The 18,299-nt window shown below is 38.0% G+C and overlaps 1 protein-coding gene across 1 annotated transcript in view; it reads left to right on the forward strand.

Annotated features, from left to right (window-relative positions):
• CCDC171 (coiled-coil domain containing 171) overlaps positions 1 to 18,299 on the forward strand; it is a 160,700-nt gene that overhangs the window by 40,195 nt on the left and 102,206 nt on the right. Inside the window, exons 10-13 of the mRNA XM_009328066.1 lie at positions 5,903 to 6,005; positions 11,040 to 11,143; positions 13,996 to 14,085; positions 15,979 to 16,179. Coding sequence (XP_009326341.1) covers positions 5,903 to 6,005; positions 11,040 to 11,143; positions 13,996 to 14,085; positions 15,979 to 16,179 — 498 coding nt within the window. The remainder of the gene's footprint in view (positions 1 to 5,902; positions 6,006 to 11,039; positions 11,144 to 13,995; positions 14,086 to 15,978; positions 16,180 to 18,299) is intronic.

Below are 18,299 nucleotides of genomic sequence, written 5' to 3' on the forward strand. Positions count from 1 at the left end.
TAGTTTTAAAATTTACTCAGGAGATTTACATTTCTGGCACCTAGTAGTAGATGATCTTTAATTCTTAGTACTGGACAAGCATGAGACGTTGAACCTTTATTTTATGAGAAATGTATATTGCAATTTGGGGGACTCGCCAATTTACCAGAATGCATATTAGGAAATTGAAGTAATTTAAAATTGTGTATTTTAGTATAAATTCCTTTAACTTGGAAGAACTGTGTATTCATTTCCTCCCCTTTGTATAGATACTATCAGGAGTAGCATAAGTAGTGTAATAGATGACACCCAGAGCCTGTCTTTTTCCATGTGGCATATAAATCTTTTTCTTACAGCCATGCATGCAGTTATGCACTGTATACATCTCTGCTGTCTGCAATAGCCTAGTAGGCTATCGTAAGCTGAAAGTCAGAACAGAAGTGTTTGAGAATCTAGTTCCTGGACATAAGCATTAACCATTGTTCTTCAACAGAAGTGTCTTAAGTATTGGCTGAACAAACAATGAAACACCCTGAAGATTATGATTCTGTTCTACAAATTCTATGGAGTAGAATCTGGTACTCAATGGCAAAGATGTAAATCTAATCTAGACAATTTATTGTGAACAGAGCTTTTTCTTTCAATTTAAAAAAACTGAGACCAGTCTTCATTAATTTTGTACTAATGACTGTTAAATGTATGTTACCTTCATTCTTGTTTTGCTTGCCTTAACTCAGGGGTGGAGTGTTCTTACCCAGATGCTACTTCTGTTATTGTCCTAATTTAAGAAGACCAATCAGTCTGAAGCATATGCCTAACTGATCTACAAAGAAACCAATTTTGTAATTTATTCTGGAAGTGGAGAGGTCACTAAAGCTGTGATGTCCCAGAATTTGAAGACAGGCATCTAAAAAATGCTTTTTAAGTTGCCAGTTCTCGAAAAATTTTCTCTGACTAAAAAAAAAAAAAAAACCCAAACCAAAAAACCAAAGAGATACTTCATAACATTCTCTCCCACCAAAAGGTTGTTACAAATCTCTCTTTAGGGGACTAGAATAGTTCCATATAAAACTTGAGCGCTTTTGATTAATTTTATTTCAGGTGATTAAAACTGAGACACTAAATTTCTTGAGAAATTGTATTTAATTTACATGTGGCTAGACATTTTTTAAAGACCCCTCTATAGGAGGGATCTTTGGAAAATTCTAGCTCATATAAGAAAATAAAGAAACTCTATTAAGTATTCAACAGTTAGATGACTTGAGCAAAAACAAATAGTAGCCTTAGGAGGGAGATTGTCAGTGAGGGTTTTGTTTTGTTTTTTATACTGCAATTTATTCTTGGTTGCTTAAAATTTGTGCCACTATTCTCCTATACAGAACATCACTCAAGTAAAACCCATTTTTTGTTAACTGTGGAGCAGTCATTTGGAGCCTATTTCTGTAAATGTTTTGATTTTGTTCCCCGAAGGTCATACCTGGTAGACATTCTGATGCTTTTGTAAAGAATTTGCCCAAATGCTTTTCAAGGAGTATCTGAACATACTGCTTTTTGGTGGCTGTGTGGATAGTTCTGGTTTTGGCACTTGCTCTGCCATGACCATATGGGATTTGTACTGTAGACCGAGTGGGTGAATTAGTCCATGTGCAAGAGAGTCACACAGGAAAATCTCTGCAACTGTAAACAAAGTAGAGAAAATTCCTCTTAGAATAATGGCAGTTCATTGCAGGACTGGACCCCAGTTCCCTGCATCATACTGCTGGGGTTTTGATAAGTTAATTTTGAAAAGGCCTCAAACTCCTGCCTACATGTTTATTTTTTAAACATCATTGAACTTGATATGCAGATGCACATTTGCAGCATCAGGCCATGTGGGCTATTCTGGAAGTGTGTGTAGAGGCTTGCGTTTATTTTATTCAACAATGGCTTTTGGAAAATGCTGAAAAATCAATGGGACTTCATTTCTGTCCTGGAACAGGTAATGGAATGATACCAGAACTGAATACTGGTAGTTAAGGAAAATATCTCTGCAACCAAGGTAGTAGGGAATTGCCCAGATAAATGCAAATACCCTACTTCTGGAAGATTAGCATAATTCTGGCAGTGGGTGGAATAATTTTTATAAGTAGTAGGTTTTCCCAGTAATTCTAGTTATCCTTACAGATACAGATACAAAGCATTTGGAAAAAATATTTTCTCCTGGTTGGAGCCTACAGTACTTGTAATGAAAAATACTTGGCTTCTATTTAATTTCTTTGAAAGTGCGGTTGTGTTATAAAATTGATGGTTAAGTAAATATGTTGCCAAACACATTCTTCTACCAAAAATTCTTTTGTCCTCAAGGGATGTTTTGTGATAATAGGAGCCTTCTTAAGGATATGAAGTTTCTCTTGGGAAAGCATTGTATATGCTACAATTCAGCATATATTTTGGGTTAAGAAAGTATGACTTGCTCCCATATTGTTTGGTTTCTAGCCTCCTATTCTGAATATTTTGTGAGGGAGGGAATTGTGTTTGGGGGATATAGGAAATACTCCTAATATATTTCGAGACTTTTAAATCCTCAAGTGTTTGTGCAACCTTCATAAGAAGACTTTACGACTGGTCTCAAGGACCTGGGGTTCCTGAAGGCAGGTTCTACCAGTAAAGACTGAGGTGAAAAAGGCATTGAGAAGGCCTTTGCTGTGTCTTAGTCACCAGATCCACTGCCCCATTCAGCAGCGGGCCCACATTTTGCCTAGTCTTCCTTTTGCTGGTGATGTACTTCAGGAAGCCTTTCCTGTTGCCCTTCATGTCCCTTGCCAGATTCAACTTTAGGTGCATTTTGGCTTTCCTAAGCATATCCTTCCATGCTTGGACAGCGTCCCTAGATTTCTTCCAGGTGACCTATGCCTGCTTCCACCTCCTTTACGCTTCCTATTAATATTTGAATTTAGTCAGGAGCTCCTTGTGCATCCATACAGGCCTCCTGCTGCCTTTGATTTTCAAGGTCATTTTCAAGGATCACCTCCAAGTTCAAGAATGGTCCATCCCCATGTGCAGGAAGTCAAGCAAAGTCAGCAGAAGGCTTACTTTACAAGTGTTCTTTCACCTGTTTCTACTAATGTACTCTTTAAGTAAAGGCTTTAGCACTTTGTCACCTGATTTCCCTTTTGAAGTAATGTAGGGAACACTCACACCAGTACCTTTTCAGTAGTTCTACAGGAGTGGCATCCCCTAACACAAATATGATGATGGATGAAGTTGCTGAGAGGGAAGTAATCTCATCTCCTGGAATAGTTGGATCTGGCAGAAGATACCTTTCAGCAGCTGCAATTGATTATGTTTGACTTCTATATTTGTGGACTCCATTTTCCTTTTCAAAGTGAAGTGTTATGTATACTTGCTGTGTTTGTTCAGACTGAAGAAAAGAAAGCTAAGGGAGTTATAGCTACTGCCATGAACTATCAAATGGGTGCTTATGGAGAAGATGGAGCTACACTCTCCTTAGAACTGTGCAGCGAAGGTATGAGAGAAAACAGAAGTTTTAGAAAGGGAAATTCTAATTACCTGCAAGGGGGAAAAAAACTTCACAGTGAGGATTTTGAGATATTGGAGCAGGTTGCCTGGAGGGGTTGTTGAAACTCCATCCTTGAGGATACTCAAAACTTGACTGGACAAGGCTCTGAGCTAACCTAACCTGACTTCAAGCGTGGCCCTGCTTTGAGTAGGGAGTGGGACCAGATGACCTCCAGAAATCCTGTCAGCTTAAATTATTCCATGATTTTATGACTCTACACATTCTTATTAGATACCTGTCAGTGAGACATAAGAAATCAGATCGATATGTTCAGACCCTTTCAGACTCTTAACCTGTGCCTGAATTTCCAGCACTGTATTTTACAGTATTTTTTCTTCAGTTTCTGAGAATGGGGACAGTGGTTGAAAATGGGAGTTAGAAAGGAAAGATACAAATACTTTGCAGCTGCGGTGTAGAGAAACTGGCTAGTCTAAGGAATTTCCTTTTGATCTTTATTGCTGTTGAAAAAGAGACTGAAATTAGCTTAGGGAGTGCAGATGCAGTAAGCAAATAAAGCACAGAGAAGTGATGAAGGCTGAATAGACTGGAATACACTGACTGGATTTTGGTGAATTAACTAAACCAAATGAAAAAAAAAGGATGAGGAAATTGAAAAAAATTCTCACATTTGACTTTTCCATGGGAAAAGGATTTTCTGGGAAGATTTAGTCTGACCTTGTCTGTGCTGGAGTGGTTTATGTAAAAAGAGTATTTATTTTATTGTGATGCTGATCATATTGTTATATTTTCTTATTTGTAATGTGTGAGGTCTTTGAGATTATATCAGTACATGAGAGTAAATTATTTTAATGTGTTTGCATCCCATGAAGTATTTTTCCTGGAGCTCAGCAATTATAAGCTCTATTTATATAGATAATTTTATGGAGTAAGAATTAAAACTTAGTTATTTTTGAATATATAGAAGTAGTTTGGAAATTCTTTATGAAGTGTAGTACAAACTCTCACACAAGGAAAGGCGTGTAAATGCTACAGGGGACCTAACATTGAAATACACATATTAATAATATATTAGTTGATATACAGTACATATAATTAAAATTGAAAGAGTAAAGCAAATTTATGAAATATTTAAACTGAATAGTGAAGAACACTGCAGAGAATTAAATGCATTTCTTGGTTTTTCAGCCTGACAGTTATATGCTACCAGTATGTAGCAGTTTTCCTGGGGAGGGTATTTCCCACACTTGAGAAATTGACTGGATCCTTACAGAAGCAGTAAAGCATAACTAAAGCAATCGTTTATAAATACAATGGAAAACAGTAGGATTTTTCTCAATACAAAAAGGGTAACCTGCCATCACCAAGTAGAAATGGAAATTACTCAAATAGGTGTTAAAATTTAGAATAAAAATAAATTGGGTAATTAAAAGTAATGAGACATCTTTGAGTATAACCTTTGTCATAAGAAAATCATGAAGTTATTTAAACCTAGTTTCCTCTTGATTTGGGGGGGGAGAGGGGTTTTTTGTGTGTTGTTTTCTAAACTGCTGAGATGTATTACTTATGGTCAGTCAGCTGCTAAAATTGTACATTTCTTTGAGAAGTCAGAACTATGTATGTCCAAGAGGACCTTGGTCTTGTCTGGAATTATGGATGCATGTCTTTGAAAATTGCAAGTTTTAATATCAGATATAAATTGAAGGAATGATTTAATATAGTCTTTCTATTGTAGTGATTAAAAAATCTGCTGTAATACCTTTCTACCCTCAGAATAAAGCCAGTGTCTTGATTTGAACAATAGGCTCCACTTGGTGAACAGTTTCTTTAAGAAAATTCAGTGATAGGAGCTGAAGGACTCTGCTGCTTTATTTTCCATGCATAAGGAGGAGTTTTTGATAGTGAAGAAATCACTATCAAGCATGGAAGATACTAACAATTAAAGTAGGCAGGTTTGCAATGAGAATAGGTGTGGGATTTGACTGAGTGCCAAATCATGAATTTCTAGCCTGTCTGCCAGTAGTTTAGTGTCTTTCTGGATGCCCTTGTAGGGTGTAACAATAGATTTCATTGCTTGCATAGATGGGCAGCAGTTAAGTAATGTTCATTAATATATTTTTTAAAGGAGAAGATGATCAAGACTGGGTTTGAGTACAACCATTTTTTCTTTTCCTTTTGACTACCTGAAGCCTCTAGTTCTATTTTAAGTGTGTTTCAGGGTTCTGTGTTACTTATTTGTTATGTTAGGTCTCTTGGCTCAAGAAAAGGAGTAATAAGAAATATAGCAGGAATATAAATTTAAAGAGGAACAAAAATACCGTTGTGATCTGTATTTCTTCTGTTTACTATTTTAATGGGTTTCTTTTTTTTCCCCCTTGTCTTGTCTGTATCTCCTGTCAAATAAAGGCCAAGAAACACCAGGTCTTTCTAACAGAGACGTATGAAAACAACATGAGAGAGCTGGAGTTACTCTTGGACAGCTTTGCTATGTCAGGCCAGCGGACAGCAGGTTAGTTGAAGGTATAAAATGACAGATGCATCTGTCAATGTTCCAAAGTCACTACATTGTGGGAATTCTGCAGATGCCTCTTGCATTCCCTCTTCTCAACATGCTTTGATTTGATGACATGATAAGAGCAGTTCTCACAGCAGTCAAATGGCCTTGCTAGCTGAGAAAGGGTGACGGAATGTGGACCTGCTGTTGTCAGCCCAGAGCTTGATTTACAAATGCTGGGGTGTATATGATCGGTCAGAAAAGGGCTCACTTGCTGTGCTCTAAATCCAACTGAGAAAAAAGTCCTTACAGTATACCTGCAAAGGGAACAGATGTTTTCCCTGAACTGAGCCAAATTCTGAGGCAACCTTCAGCAACTTAAAGGTCATATATTCACAAAGGTTGTGTAGGACACATGATACAACACAATACTTTTTACTGTTGATTGTGGACTAGTACTATATTGCATTCATTTGGTCTAATACAGAACAAATATTTCTCTGTTTTCATTAAAATTAATTGTAAGTCAGTGGTTGTCACTCTGCTACCTAGCTTTATACATAATTATTGTATCAAACTCAAGAAATGGCTGCCTGCTTAAACATTTGAAATAGTGGCTGACGTAAACAAGCTGAACTTTAACATCAAAGCTAGTAATTTTTTTAAAGGTGAAAATAGTACACTTTTTAAAATCTTCATTTAAAACTATGTGTAGAAGTTTTCTCCATGTGGTTCCTGTTAGAAAATCACATAATAGACACAAAATGCTTCCAACTTACAGTGCAAGTAAACTGGAAGAAAACAGGCAGAGTGTTGCTTAAAGAGCAAATGGGTCTATTTTATGTAAATTGTGATGATACGTTTCTGCACTTTTTAGCAACAGTAGACATAAACGGGTCATATAACACCTTTAAATGAAGATGCAATTTTTGTATCTTCACAAAAAAAATTTTTTTTTTAGGGCCTGATACTGTTAAAAGTGAATAAAGGAATTTCTTGAGATTTCTATTGTTCTTAAAAGCCTAGCCTTGAATCTACGATGCATTGATTTCCTCACATGGGCTGTATGATTTTTTTATTTGGGAGCTGGTACCAGTTTTATTCTGTAATTATAAATGTAATTCCTGTGGGAAATACCTGTAGGTTTAACTGTAGATACGTCAGACTGAAAAGCTCTTCAAAATTGTATGTTTTCCTCAATCTTGCTAAGTTCCACATGCCCAGAGAGGCTTCAGCAATTCTGGGGGGAGCTGGATGCTGCTGCCAAAGTGCAGTTTCCAAAGCAGTAATTGTCTTTTGGGTAGGTTTTGTGTTCTCCCTAGTGGTAAACCTTGCAGAAAACAGCTTTGACCTGTTTCTATAATATTAGGGATTCAGTAACTTCAGTATTAATTTCCTTTGTTTAAGGTAAACTTTGAAAGATATTATTTAAAGAGATTTTTTTTTTTAAGCTTCAGCATATCTGCAGAGGCTCAGTTGAGGCAGAAAGTCAAATTTAGCTCTGCTGTGGATTGAGTCTTTACGGCTAATATTAAAATGGACATTGGCTAAGACACTTGTTCTACATATTTACTACACTTCTAAGTGTGAAACTTAAATTTTTAATGCTATGCCTTACTGTGTTGTACTTATGAATTTATTATGTAACAGTATTTAAATTTTTGAAAAAATGTTTAATGTAATCATACTTGAAATGGGAATGCCTAAGTGCCAATAAAAGTAAAAATCTTAAATCTTTGTAGTCTAATTAGCAGATGAGGGGGCTACATAAGCCACAGCTGGCTGGGCAGTCTTTCTTTCTTGTTTTTGTTTTTAACTTTCAACTCAAGTGGTTGAGAGATCTACTTAAAAAACTGTCAATATTAAAGGTCTAGCCCCTTCATTTAAGTGCTGATTGGGCTGTGATTATTGGGCTATATAGGAAAAAGAAGAGAAGACTTCATATTTTTAAGATTAAAAACCGAGGTATTTTAAAAAGTTATTTTTTTCTTTATACATTCCAAAATAACAAGCATAAATCCACGTCTTCTCTTTTTTAAGTGACCTTTATAAATTTTCCACAGCATTGTTATTCTTATTGGGAATTTGCATGATTTCAATTTGTCCCTGTTCAGTTTATCATATTTTGCAGTTACTCAGTAACAGGGTTTGTGCTCAGGGAAGTTTGTCTTCATTTCAGGAAAAAAAAAAATTGTGGTTGTAGTAATCTGAAAAAAAAGTGAACTGAGCATAAAGTGCTAAGAGTGTTAGCTGCTTTGAGTTAGTGTCATCGTTTATCGCAGGCCACCAGTACTGTTTTGGTGAAAAATCTAAAACACAGCACCATATGAGCTCTATGAAGAAATTAACTCTATCCTAGCCAGACCCAGTACTGCTAGTAGAAAGTCTGAAGCAGAATGTTTAAGAGTTTACTTACTTGTATACCTCCTGTCAGACTCCTATTGAACCTGGCATTTTCCCAAAATTCTTCCCCCAAACTCTTAGGAGATACTGGGAAAATGCTTCAAGTTTGAGGTTTTTTTTCCCCCTCATTGCTCAAGTAGGGCCTCTCCAGCAAGAGAGTGCCGTTTGGATTATGTTGCATGTCTCCTGCATAGCTGTACGAATACAGACAACATTTGGCCTGTATTAAAGCCATAGGCTTGTTTTCAGCTAGTGCAGGAAGGTGGAATCTGGTATTCCTGTTTGCAGACTGGGCTGCCTAGAAAATAGGCAGGGTTGCAGCAAAGGCAAGGAATGCCAGCATGGAAAGTTTACTGGAAAAAGTCTGGTTTTGGCAAACATGATGTAAAATAAGATAGTTCAGAGACATGTTCAGTGATAGCATTGCAGGTTGGGACTTTAGAAATGAAGATACATTATTTAGACAGCTTGATGAAAACTATGGGATGGAAGACAACCCCTGGATTGACTTAATAGGTATTATTTTAAACTGAATGAGAATTGTGAGTTACAAGTTCTCTAGAGCTAGAAGTATAGAAGAATAGTACTTTCTGTGCAACGAGATCACAGCAAAATGTTCCTATAATGGGTAGCAGTGAGAAGTCGCTTTTGTAACTGAGAAGACAGGACTGGAGCCCTGTGCATCCTTAACTATAGCTGTGGTTAAGTGATAAAAATGATAGTAAGGTGTTACTAGTCTCTTTCTTAAATGTGAAATCTAAACTTCTCACAAAAGGTAAGATTTTATGAGTTATGATTCTAAGTGTAACATTGCTATTTGGTACCTCTCTAGGACTCAGAGGTTTGGTTAAGGGCACTGGAGTCTCATTAAGAAGATTTTGCTTTTCCCTGACTCTGCAGACCTTTAGAAACTGTGGTAAATAGGTGTCCACTGGAGTAGCTGACAGGACAGAGTGGAAGTCAGTCACTGGGACATGCGTTCTTTTTAAATTCACTTGCGTGCTGTAGAGCAGCTCTTGCTCCTGTTACTGAAAGCAGTCTTGCAAACCTGCGTTGGTTTGACTAGATGTGACTTTGACAGTAACAGTTGGCTGGCAAGTCAAAGTGAAAAGTTAGTGTCCAATCTGAATAGTACTCTGTGCTTTCTGGTATTATCAAAGGGTTGGGAGAGAAGAGGCTAATTAATTGAAAAAAATTTCAGAACAGCTGTTGGCAATACTTTCCAACTTGTGCATATGTGTAAGTTTTCCCCTGACTACCAATGGTGCATTATGTATAGCCTACAGGACAAATCTATCATTTTTGTATAATGCTTTGAGTAGAATATCAGGCTTATTAGATAACACTAACCATAGGATTCTTAAAAAAAAAAACCAAAAAACAACAAAACACAAAAAACCAAAACCAACCAACCTGCAAGTCTGTAAGCACCTCCTCTAGCTAACAAAGCTTTATGGAGAGTCAAAGAAAAGGCTTAGAGTTTAGTATCTGGTTTGACTTTATGAGCCACCCTAGGTAAATTGCTTAGTGACACTGACCTTTCAGAGGTGATAAACACCTGTATCATCATTTAGTTCTGCTGGGAGTTATGATTGTTAAGCCTCTTCAGAGTTCAAATGCCACAGATTTTTTCACTTCTTTTGCAAAATAAGGATGCTATTAGCATTGGTAAAGTTAGTTTTGCTTATAGAACATGTTAAGACTTGTGGAAAAGATGATACCATAATTTGTTACAAAATAAGTTTAAAAATGCTGCATACTAACATAAATAAAGCCAAGGAGAAGAATCTGTCAATAACCTGGCATTTTGCTGTAATACCAGAAAAAAATGAATAGTTTGTTCTTGGAAATTTAATATCAGCTGACATCTTGTGACCTCTTGATCAATACAGTGTTCTTTTGCTTTCTTAGCACATTGTAGTATGGGCTTTGGAATGCTCAAACTTGTTCATATGTCCCTAATTAAGGCAACCAGATCAGAATTCTCCATCTAAAGGTTTAATAAATAAGTGTAGTGTGTATATAATGGATATATCGGCTTGAAGATTTATAATTGAAACATTATGTAGGACTCTGCAGACAGATAATAAATTTTTTTTATTATTTCCTTTGGAATGAAATTCAAGATCATTTAAAAGGTTTTTAAGACCTCTCCAAGCATAACATAGTCATGTGATCTTTGGCTTGGTAAAGCTTTGAGTAAATGAAGTACTACATTATAATATGCATGCTTAGTCACAACAGCAAAATAATGTCAGGAAAAGTGCAACATACTTAACTTTCAGGCAACATGTTTTTGAAAGTGTGTTATTGTGTGGTTTTAAAGTTGGCTGTCTGACTGAATGACACAGACTTGACCACAGTAGAAATTATATGTGAGACTGCATACCAAATACATTAGGTAGAAATGTAATCCAGAATTTACGGTTCGGTATCTTGTATTAAAGCTTTTATATAAATGCCTTTCAGCTGTATTTGCTGCGAAAGTATGGCTATTCAGCTGCATCTCTTGTGGCAAACAAGGCTGCTGTTCAGTGTTTTGTATTGTCACTGAAGCCCTAACTAATTTTAATACCTCTCATCCAGGGTGAGTAGTTTTCTCTCTGTGGCTTTAAGGCTTAATTTTCATTCTGTATTTTTCTTCAGGCACTTGTAAGGACAAAGATAAACCTCCGAGCCTCTCTGTCCTTGAGGCTTTGAGGTGTACCTTGACAGCTTACCAGAACAAGCTGGAAGATATGTCTAATGAGGTAACACTTGCACTGTTTGGCTCTATATGTATCGCCTTCGGCCTGCAGCAGTACATATGCTTTGCTTGTAAAAAAGGTCAGAAGGGTGGGAATGTTGAGTTGACAGCTTCATGTATACCCAAAGAAATAATCTCTGTCACTACTATTTCTCTGAGCTTGCCCTACAGTGAAGTTTCACTTACATTTGGGGGGACAGGGAGAAGAGGTTTTTTCTTTTTTCTTTTTAGTTTAATTTGTTTTTGTTTTCTTACTAAATCTGTTGGGGTTATTATTTTCAATAAACATTCAGGAAAATGACCCATTCATATCTAGGATTTCAGTTAAAAGATGATGATTTAAGAGTTGGGCAGTGTGTACCGCAATATTCCTAAATACACAACACTTGAGCCTCAACAGTCATTGGTATCAGTTATATAAATGTGCATGCCCTTGTACATTTAAAAAGTGGCATAATTTTCTCAGATGAGTGTGTTTATGATGAAATCTCCTTTGGTGCTATTTTGAGGTCTTTTCAAGTAAAATAGGACCGTTACCTAAGACAATAATGGAATTATTTCAATTTTGGAAGTCTTACCCTTGGAAAAAATCAAATGTTTTCCATGCAGTCCTACTGGCCTTTTATTTCACTGACTGAAAAGTCACAATCTTGCCTGAAAAGTCACAATCTTGCATTTATTTTCTCATTTCTATTGCTTAATGTGATTAAATTAATACTCTTGTGTGTAAATGTTTTATGAATTTGTGGCTTTAAAGGCTGTAGAGGGAAGTTAACTGCACTGTTAAAGCTTTCTGTACAAACTTGTAATTAGCTTATCTTTGGATAAAATTGGCAAATGCAGAAAGGCAAGGTGTGATAAGATTGTAAAAATGCCACTAGTGTTTTTTTATTTCCAGGTTTTGTCTTTTGTTTTGACAAATACATAGTCTAGCTAGTCACTCGCCATGTTAAAAAAAAATAAAGAAAAAAACAGAAGAAAAGTATATCGGCTTTGTCCCTTTTATTGGGAAAAGAATGGTCTCCCGCAAGACCTTTGAGTTTGTTCAACGGGCGCAAAAATAAGTGACCATGGAAACAATTATACTTTTGTAAACAGCAAGCACTGTTAGGTCTCTCCCAGTGAGATAAGAGAACCGATGTGTACAGTCATTATGAAACTCTTCTGAGACCCAAGTCTGGAAGCTGCAGAGTAACTAGGAACATATTACCCACAGCGAATTGTTATTTGGGAGGAGGAATGTCACGTGATAGGCAGCACAGTTGAAAAGTCGACTCAGCAGGCTTTGGCTTAGTGATGTGCTTTGTTGTGAAACTGTGCCAGAGACAGCAGTGGGGAGACCAAGGGGGTGGCTGTTAAGAAAGCAAAGAGAGTATTCTGACAGAAAGAAGAATGAACTGTCAAGGAAAATAAATCGCAAGCAGAGCAGGACCAACTGATGACCTGCCACAAGACTTCCCAGTAGGACTGCGTGTGACTGACCCTGAAGTTGTCATATGGAGCCAGAGATCACCGAGCACCTTCATGGTGCACAGAAAGGGTAGTGCTCTGTCCTTCTTGATTACCCCCGCCCTCATAGATAACACTGCTTTTGGCTTTTTATATATTAGATATGTTTAGTAATAAAACTTTTTAATAATACAATAATGCACAAAGGGACTATGAAGGGCACTGTGCAATAAAAACAGGATGTTTTAATACACAGCAGTAAGGGTTTAGTTTTGAGTAATTATGTAGTGGTTCTTTTTACGGAGAGATTTTCAACAAGACCCCACACATCGATGGAGTTATTAATGTAGTTGTACACCTGTATGTATACGTGAAATATGCTGGTAAACTTGTCATGTGTCACCTTTAAATTACTGTGTTAAACATTAGATTAAAAGATCTAGTTCGTTTGTGTGACTGAAAGGTGTATAAGTGTTTTGTTTTTGACAGAGAACAAGCTTTTGACATTCTGTATAGTGCAGAGGCTAGAATATGTTTGGGGAGAGAGAGAGAAGGCTGGTAAACCAACAAAAAGACTGGAAATATTCCAGTAGCATTCTGTAATTTACTGTAATTATTTCTAAGGGTTCTGCCAGGTTTCCTGACTTGAGATCAAACAAAAATATAATTTCCAAAGTAATTTGTAAATTTTGTAAATGGTATATTTTACTTCTGAGTTGCTCCTTAATGCTCAAGTGCCGGCAGTAACCTGCACTATAATACATCTCTATTTGATGCTTTCTTTCAGACATTTGTATTGCTAACCTCATCATCAGGTAACCAAAGATACAGATTATAATGATGTGTTGTTATCTTTTTTGAAAGTGGAAAGTGAAGCATTAATGACACATTATGGTCATGAGCTACCTCTAAGGTGGTTGCTTGTAACACCACAAACAGTTCAGTAGTCACCATGGCTCTCGGGAATGTTGCTGCTTTTTACGGGTATGTGAGTGCTATCCAGAGCTCAGTAAAAAGTAGAGACCATGCTCATAGCTGGACAATTTCTGCAAATGGCCACTGACTTTGAAAACTTGTTTTCTCAAACCACTCCCCAGATCATAATCTGAATTTATTACATTTTCAAATGCATTTCAAAGTCTGTGTTTTTGTCAGATATTTTGAGAGTTGATGAGAAATAGTGGACTCAGTTTGGGATTTTGCCACTGCTATTTATCTTAAATAATTATAAAAGAGTTATTTAGTGCTTTTGTAATGGCATATTATTTAGATTGTATGGAGTATAAATATTGCCAAAGCAACTGAAAACAATTTTTTTTTACATTGATATACAAAATTCTTCCTTTATATTCAAGTGATTACATAGCCTTTCTGTAAAAGCCTGCTTGACCTCCGTTTTTTTCACAGCTTGGGAAAATGAAGGCTTTGTGTGAAAAGGCGACAAAAGAACTTGAGATATCCAAAGAGAAAACGTGTGCTTTAAGTCAAGACCTTAAGGTATGGTTTCATGAACTTAACATAACATTTGAAAGTTCTGCAAAAAGTATCTTTCTGGATTTAAGGTATCTTTTTTTTCTTATCAGAATAAGTCTCTGTACCATTGTATTCTGTTAGGCAGACTAGTTTACCTTGTATGCTGCTTTATTCTGGTTACCACCTTAGACTAAATTACTGATCATTTCAATGATTGCAATTCTGAAATAATTTGAAATAGATTTATCAATTTGCAAAGTATTGTTTTACATTTAAATCAGCATCAGTATTTTTTTTCTCTTAACTGTTTTTCTCAAGAAAAGAAGAGAATTTCATTACCTCTGTTAATATGAAAGCACATTTTATTAAAGCTGTCCTTTCCTTTGTTAATTTTTTTTTTGTGTTTGTGTTTATCAAGTTAATGCATGTACGAAGCATCAGGTCATCCTTAACAGCTGTACAATGTGCAGCCCAAAATTTCTTAGAGTAAAATCTGCCTGGGAACTGATAAAACACTTGAGAACTCTCTTTAGTTTCTGAACAAGAGGGTTTTTTTTTTTTGTCTCTGTTTTTGGCTGACACACCACTTTTGTCATGTCCTGTCTGGTTACATCAGTGGCCAAGGGAGTGAGGAAGTCCTGAGGTCATGGTTAAACTTAATCTCCCAACTGGCAGTGTATTATATTACTGCCAAAATAGAATGTCTCTACTCCCAGTGTTTCTCAGATTGTTTTGCTGGGGATATGCTGCTTTATCACTTCAGTTTAGTCACAGGTACTTCTGCAACACTCATTGAATCTTGATATTAATTGATACTTGCACATGATCTCCTGTCATCTGATCTGAACTTTCTTTACTGATTTATGTTCAGAAGACTTAAGACTTCTGCTTCTGTTGCAGCACCTTTGTACGACACCTAAAAATTTTGCAACCCATTGCAACAGATGCTTGTATTCTTCATGCAAACACTGAGTTTGCTACACACAGATGGTGCTGGGTTTTATGCAGTACACCAGTTTCTGATCTCTTTAAATTTTTGGTAATAAAATTGTATATATGAGTGAAAACTAGATCCAGTCTGAAAATATTTGTGTTAGAAATTTAACATTGCTTTAATCTTTTAATATTTTTGTTAGGAAGAATAAAAGTTGTCATTGTCTGATGAATTTGGGAGTATCTTTCCTATTACATTTCCTATATAAGCAGCTATGATTTTATGAAAAATAAACAATGCTTTCAGCTTGACCTTTAGAAAACTTTAGCAGTGCTGGAAGTCCAGTGCTTGTAGGAGAGGAAAGCACGTCTATCTTCCACTCCATCTGACCAATCTTTTGGCTGAAAAGGAGTAGTGTATTAAGTTCTTTGTTTACCTTGTGAGATTTGGTACTGGTAACATAATGATTGTATTTCTGACCATTTCTGATCATTAGTTTCTTCCCGTGGTCAAACCTCCAAAGAGAGTCCTCACATTTTTCTGTCATGCAGATAAAGAATACAGTGGGTAGCAACAGCTGTCTGTGTTGCCTACTGACTCAGCTGTAACAGATCAGAGATTTACTTACGAAAATAATGTATCTTTTCACTAGCTCTGAGACCTCTCCACTCTGCAGAGGATAACTTGCATCCATGCGTTCTGCATCTCAGTTGTGGGGGTAGAGGGGATTCCGAAGGTCACTGCATCATGGAGCTTTTAACTCTGAGATGGATTTCTGATGCCGTCTAGTTATAAGCTGTGGAGGACTATTGTCAATTTTGAAATTCGTTTATTGACAAGACACAGTCAGCTTAGCCTGGACTCTTCTGAACACAGTGGTTGTATGACTGTTTACTTCCTCAGATGCTGAGCACCGGACTAAGGTAACATTTTATAGAGTAAAATTCTTACCAGCCTTTCTGTTCCATACCTCTGTTCTACAGGAAGCTCAGGATAACCTGGCTGATGCCAATAAAGAGTTAAATCATCTGCACACTAAGTGTGCAGACAGAGAGACTTTAATAGAAACTTTAAAAATGGAACTACAGAATGTACGGCAGTGCTGGGAGAAGGAGAAAGTACGTGCCACAGAATCTGAAAATGAAATCCAGAAGCTTACCAGGGCTTACCAGAAGGATATGGAGGTATTACCAGAGACAAGATGACTGTCAAAAAGAATCTTTATTTAATCTCAACTTTATACATTTACATACATCAGAACGTTACTCTTAGTCTTAACAGATTTATCTCCCAAATATGATTTTAAGATACATATTTTGAAACGTGTATTTAATATCTGCAAGATCTCAGGACATATTGGTTCTCCTTCCTTCTGTATCATAGAATCATAGAATGGTTTGGGTTGGAAGGGACCTTAAAGATCATCTAGTCCAACGTCCCTGCCATGGGCAGGGACATCTTCCACTAGACCAGGTTGCTCAAAGCCCCATCCAACCTGACATTGTATACTTCCAGGGATGGGGCATCCACAACTTCTCTGGGCAACCTGTTCCAGTGTCTCACCACCCTCATCGTAAAAAAAAGTTCTTCCTTATGTCCAGTCTAAACCTACCCTCTTTCAGTTTAAAACTGTTGCCCCTTTTCCCGTCACTAATGGCCCTGGTAAGAAGTAGCCCTCTGTCTTTCTGGTAAGCCCCTTTACATAGTGAAAGGCCACGATAAGGTCTCCCCACAGCCTTCTCTTCTCCGGGCTGAACAACCCCAACTCTCTCGGCTTTTCCTCACAGGAGACGTGTTCCATCCCCCTGATCATTTTTGTGGCCCTCCTCTGGAGTCACTCCAACAGGTCCATGTCCTTCTTACGTTGGGGGCCCCAGAGCTGAACGCAGTACTCCAGGTGGGTCTCACAAAGGGTGGAGTGGAGGAGGAGAATCACCTCCCTCGACTTGCTGGTCACGCTTCTTTTGATGCAGCCCAGGATATGGTTGGCTTTCTGGGCTGCGAGCACACATTGCTGGGTCATGTTGAGCTTCTCATCAACCAACACCCCCAAGTCCTTCTCCTCAGGGCTGCTCTCAATCCATTCTCTGCTCAGCCTGTATTTGCGCTTGGGATTGCTCCGACCCATGTGCAGGACCTTGCACTTGTCCTTGTTGAACTTCATGAGGTTCGCGCGGGCCCGCCTCTCAAGCCTGTCAAGGTCCCTCTGGATGGCATCCCTTCCCTCCAGTGTGTTGACTGCACCACACAGTTCGGTGTCATCAGCAAACTTGCTGAGGGTGCACTCAATCCCATTGTCCATGTCGCCGACAAAGATGTTAAACAGTGCCAGTCCCAATACTAACCCCTGAGGAACGCCACTCGTCAGTGGTCTCTGCTTGGACATTGAGCCATTGACCACACCTCTGTGAGTGCGGCCATCCAGAAATTCCATATCCATTGAGTGGTCTATCTGTCAAATCCCTGTCTCTCCAGTTTAGAGACAAGGATGCTGTGCGGGACAGTGTCAAATGCTTTGCATAAATCCAGGTAGATGATGTCAGTTGCTCTTCCCTTGTCCACCAACACTGTAAGCCCGTCGTAGAAGGCCACCAAATTTGACAGGCACAGTTTGCCCTTAGTGAAGCCATTTTGGCTGTTACCAATCACCTCCTTGTTTTCCCTGTGCATAGTTTCCAGGAGGATCTGCTCCATGATCATGCTGGGCACAGAGGTGAGACTGACTGGCCTGTAGTTCCCTGGGTCTTCCTTTTTTCCCTTTTTAAAAATGGGGGTTATGTTTCCCCTTTTCCAGTCAGTGGGAACTTCTCTGGACTGCCACGACTTCTCAAATACGATGGATAGTGGCTTAGCAACTTCATCTGTCAGTTCCCTCAGGACCTGTGGATGCATCTCATCAGGTCCTATGGACTTGTGCACCTTCAGGTGCCTTAGATGATCTTGAACCTGATCTTTTCCTACAGTGGGTGGTTCTTTATTCTCCCAGTCCCTGCCTTTGCTTTCTGCAACTTGGGCAATGTGGCTTGAGCCTTACTGGTGAAGACTGAGACAAAAAAGTCCTTGAGTACCTCAGCCTTCTCCATATCCTGGGTAACCCCGTCTCCCATTTCCTTCCAGAGAGGGCCCACATTTTCTCTTGTCTTCCTTTTATCACCAGTGTACCTGCAGAAGCTTTTCTTGTTGCCCTTGACATCCCTGGCCAGATTTAATTCTACCAGGTCTTTAGCTTTCCTAACCTGATCCCTGGCTGCTCGGACAACTTCTCTGTATTCCTCCCAGGCTACCTGTCCTTGCTTCCACCTTC

This window comes from Pygoscelis adeliae, unplaced genomic scaffold, assembly GCF_000699105.1.
Source record: "Pygoscelis adeliae isolate BGI_AS28 unplaced genomic scaffold, ASM69910v1 Scaffold45, whole genome shotgun sequence".
NCBI classification, from domain to species: Eukaryota; Metazoa; Chordata; class Aves; order Sphenisciformes; family Spheniscidae; genus Pygoscelis; species Pygoscelis adeliae.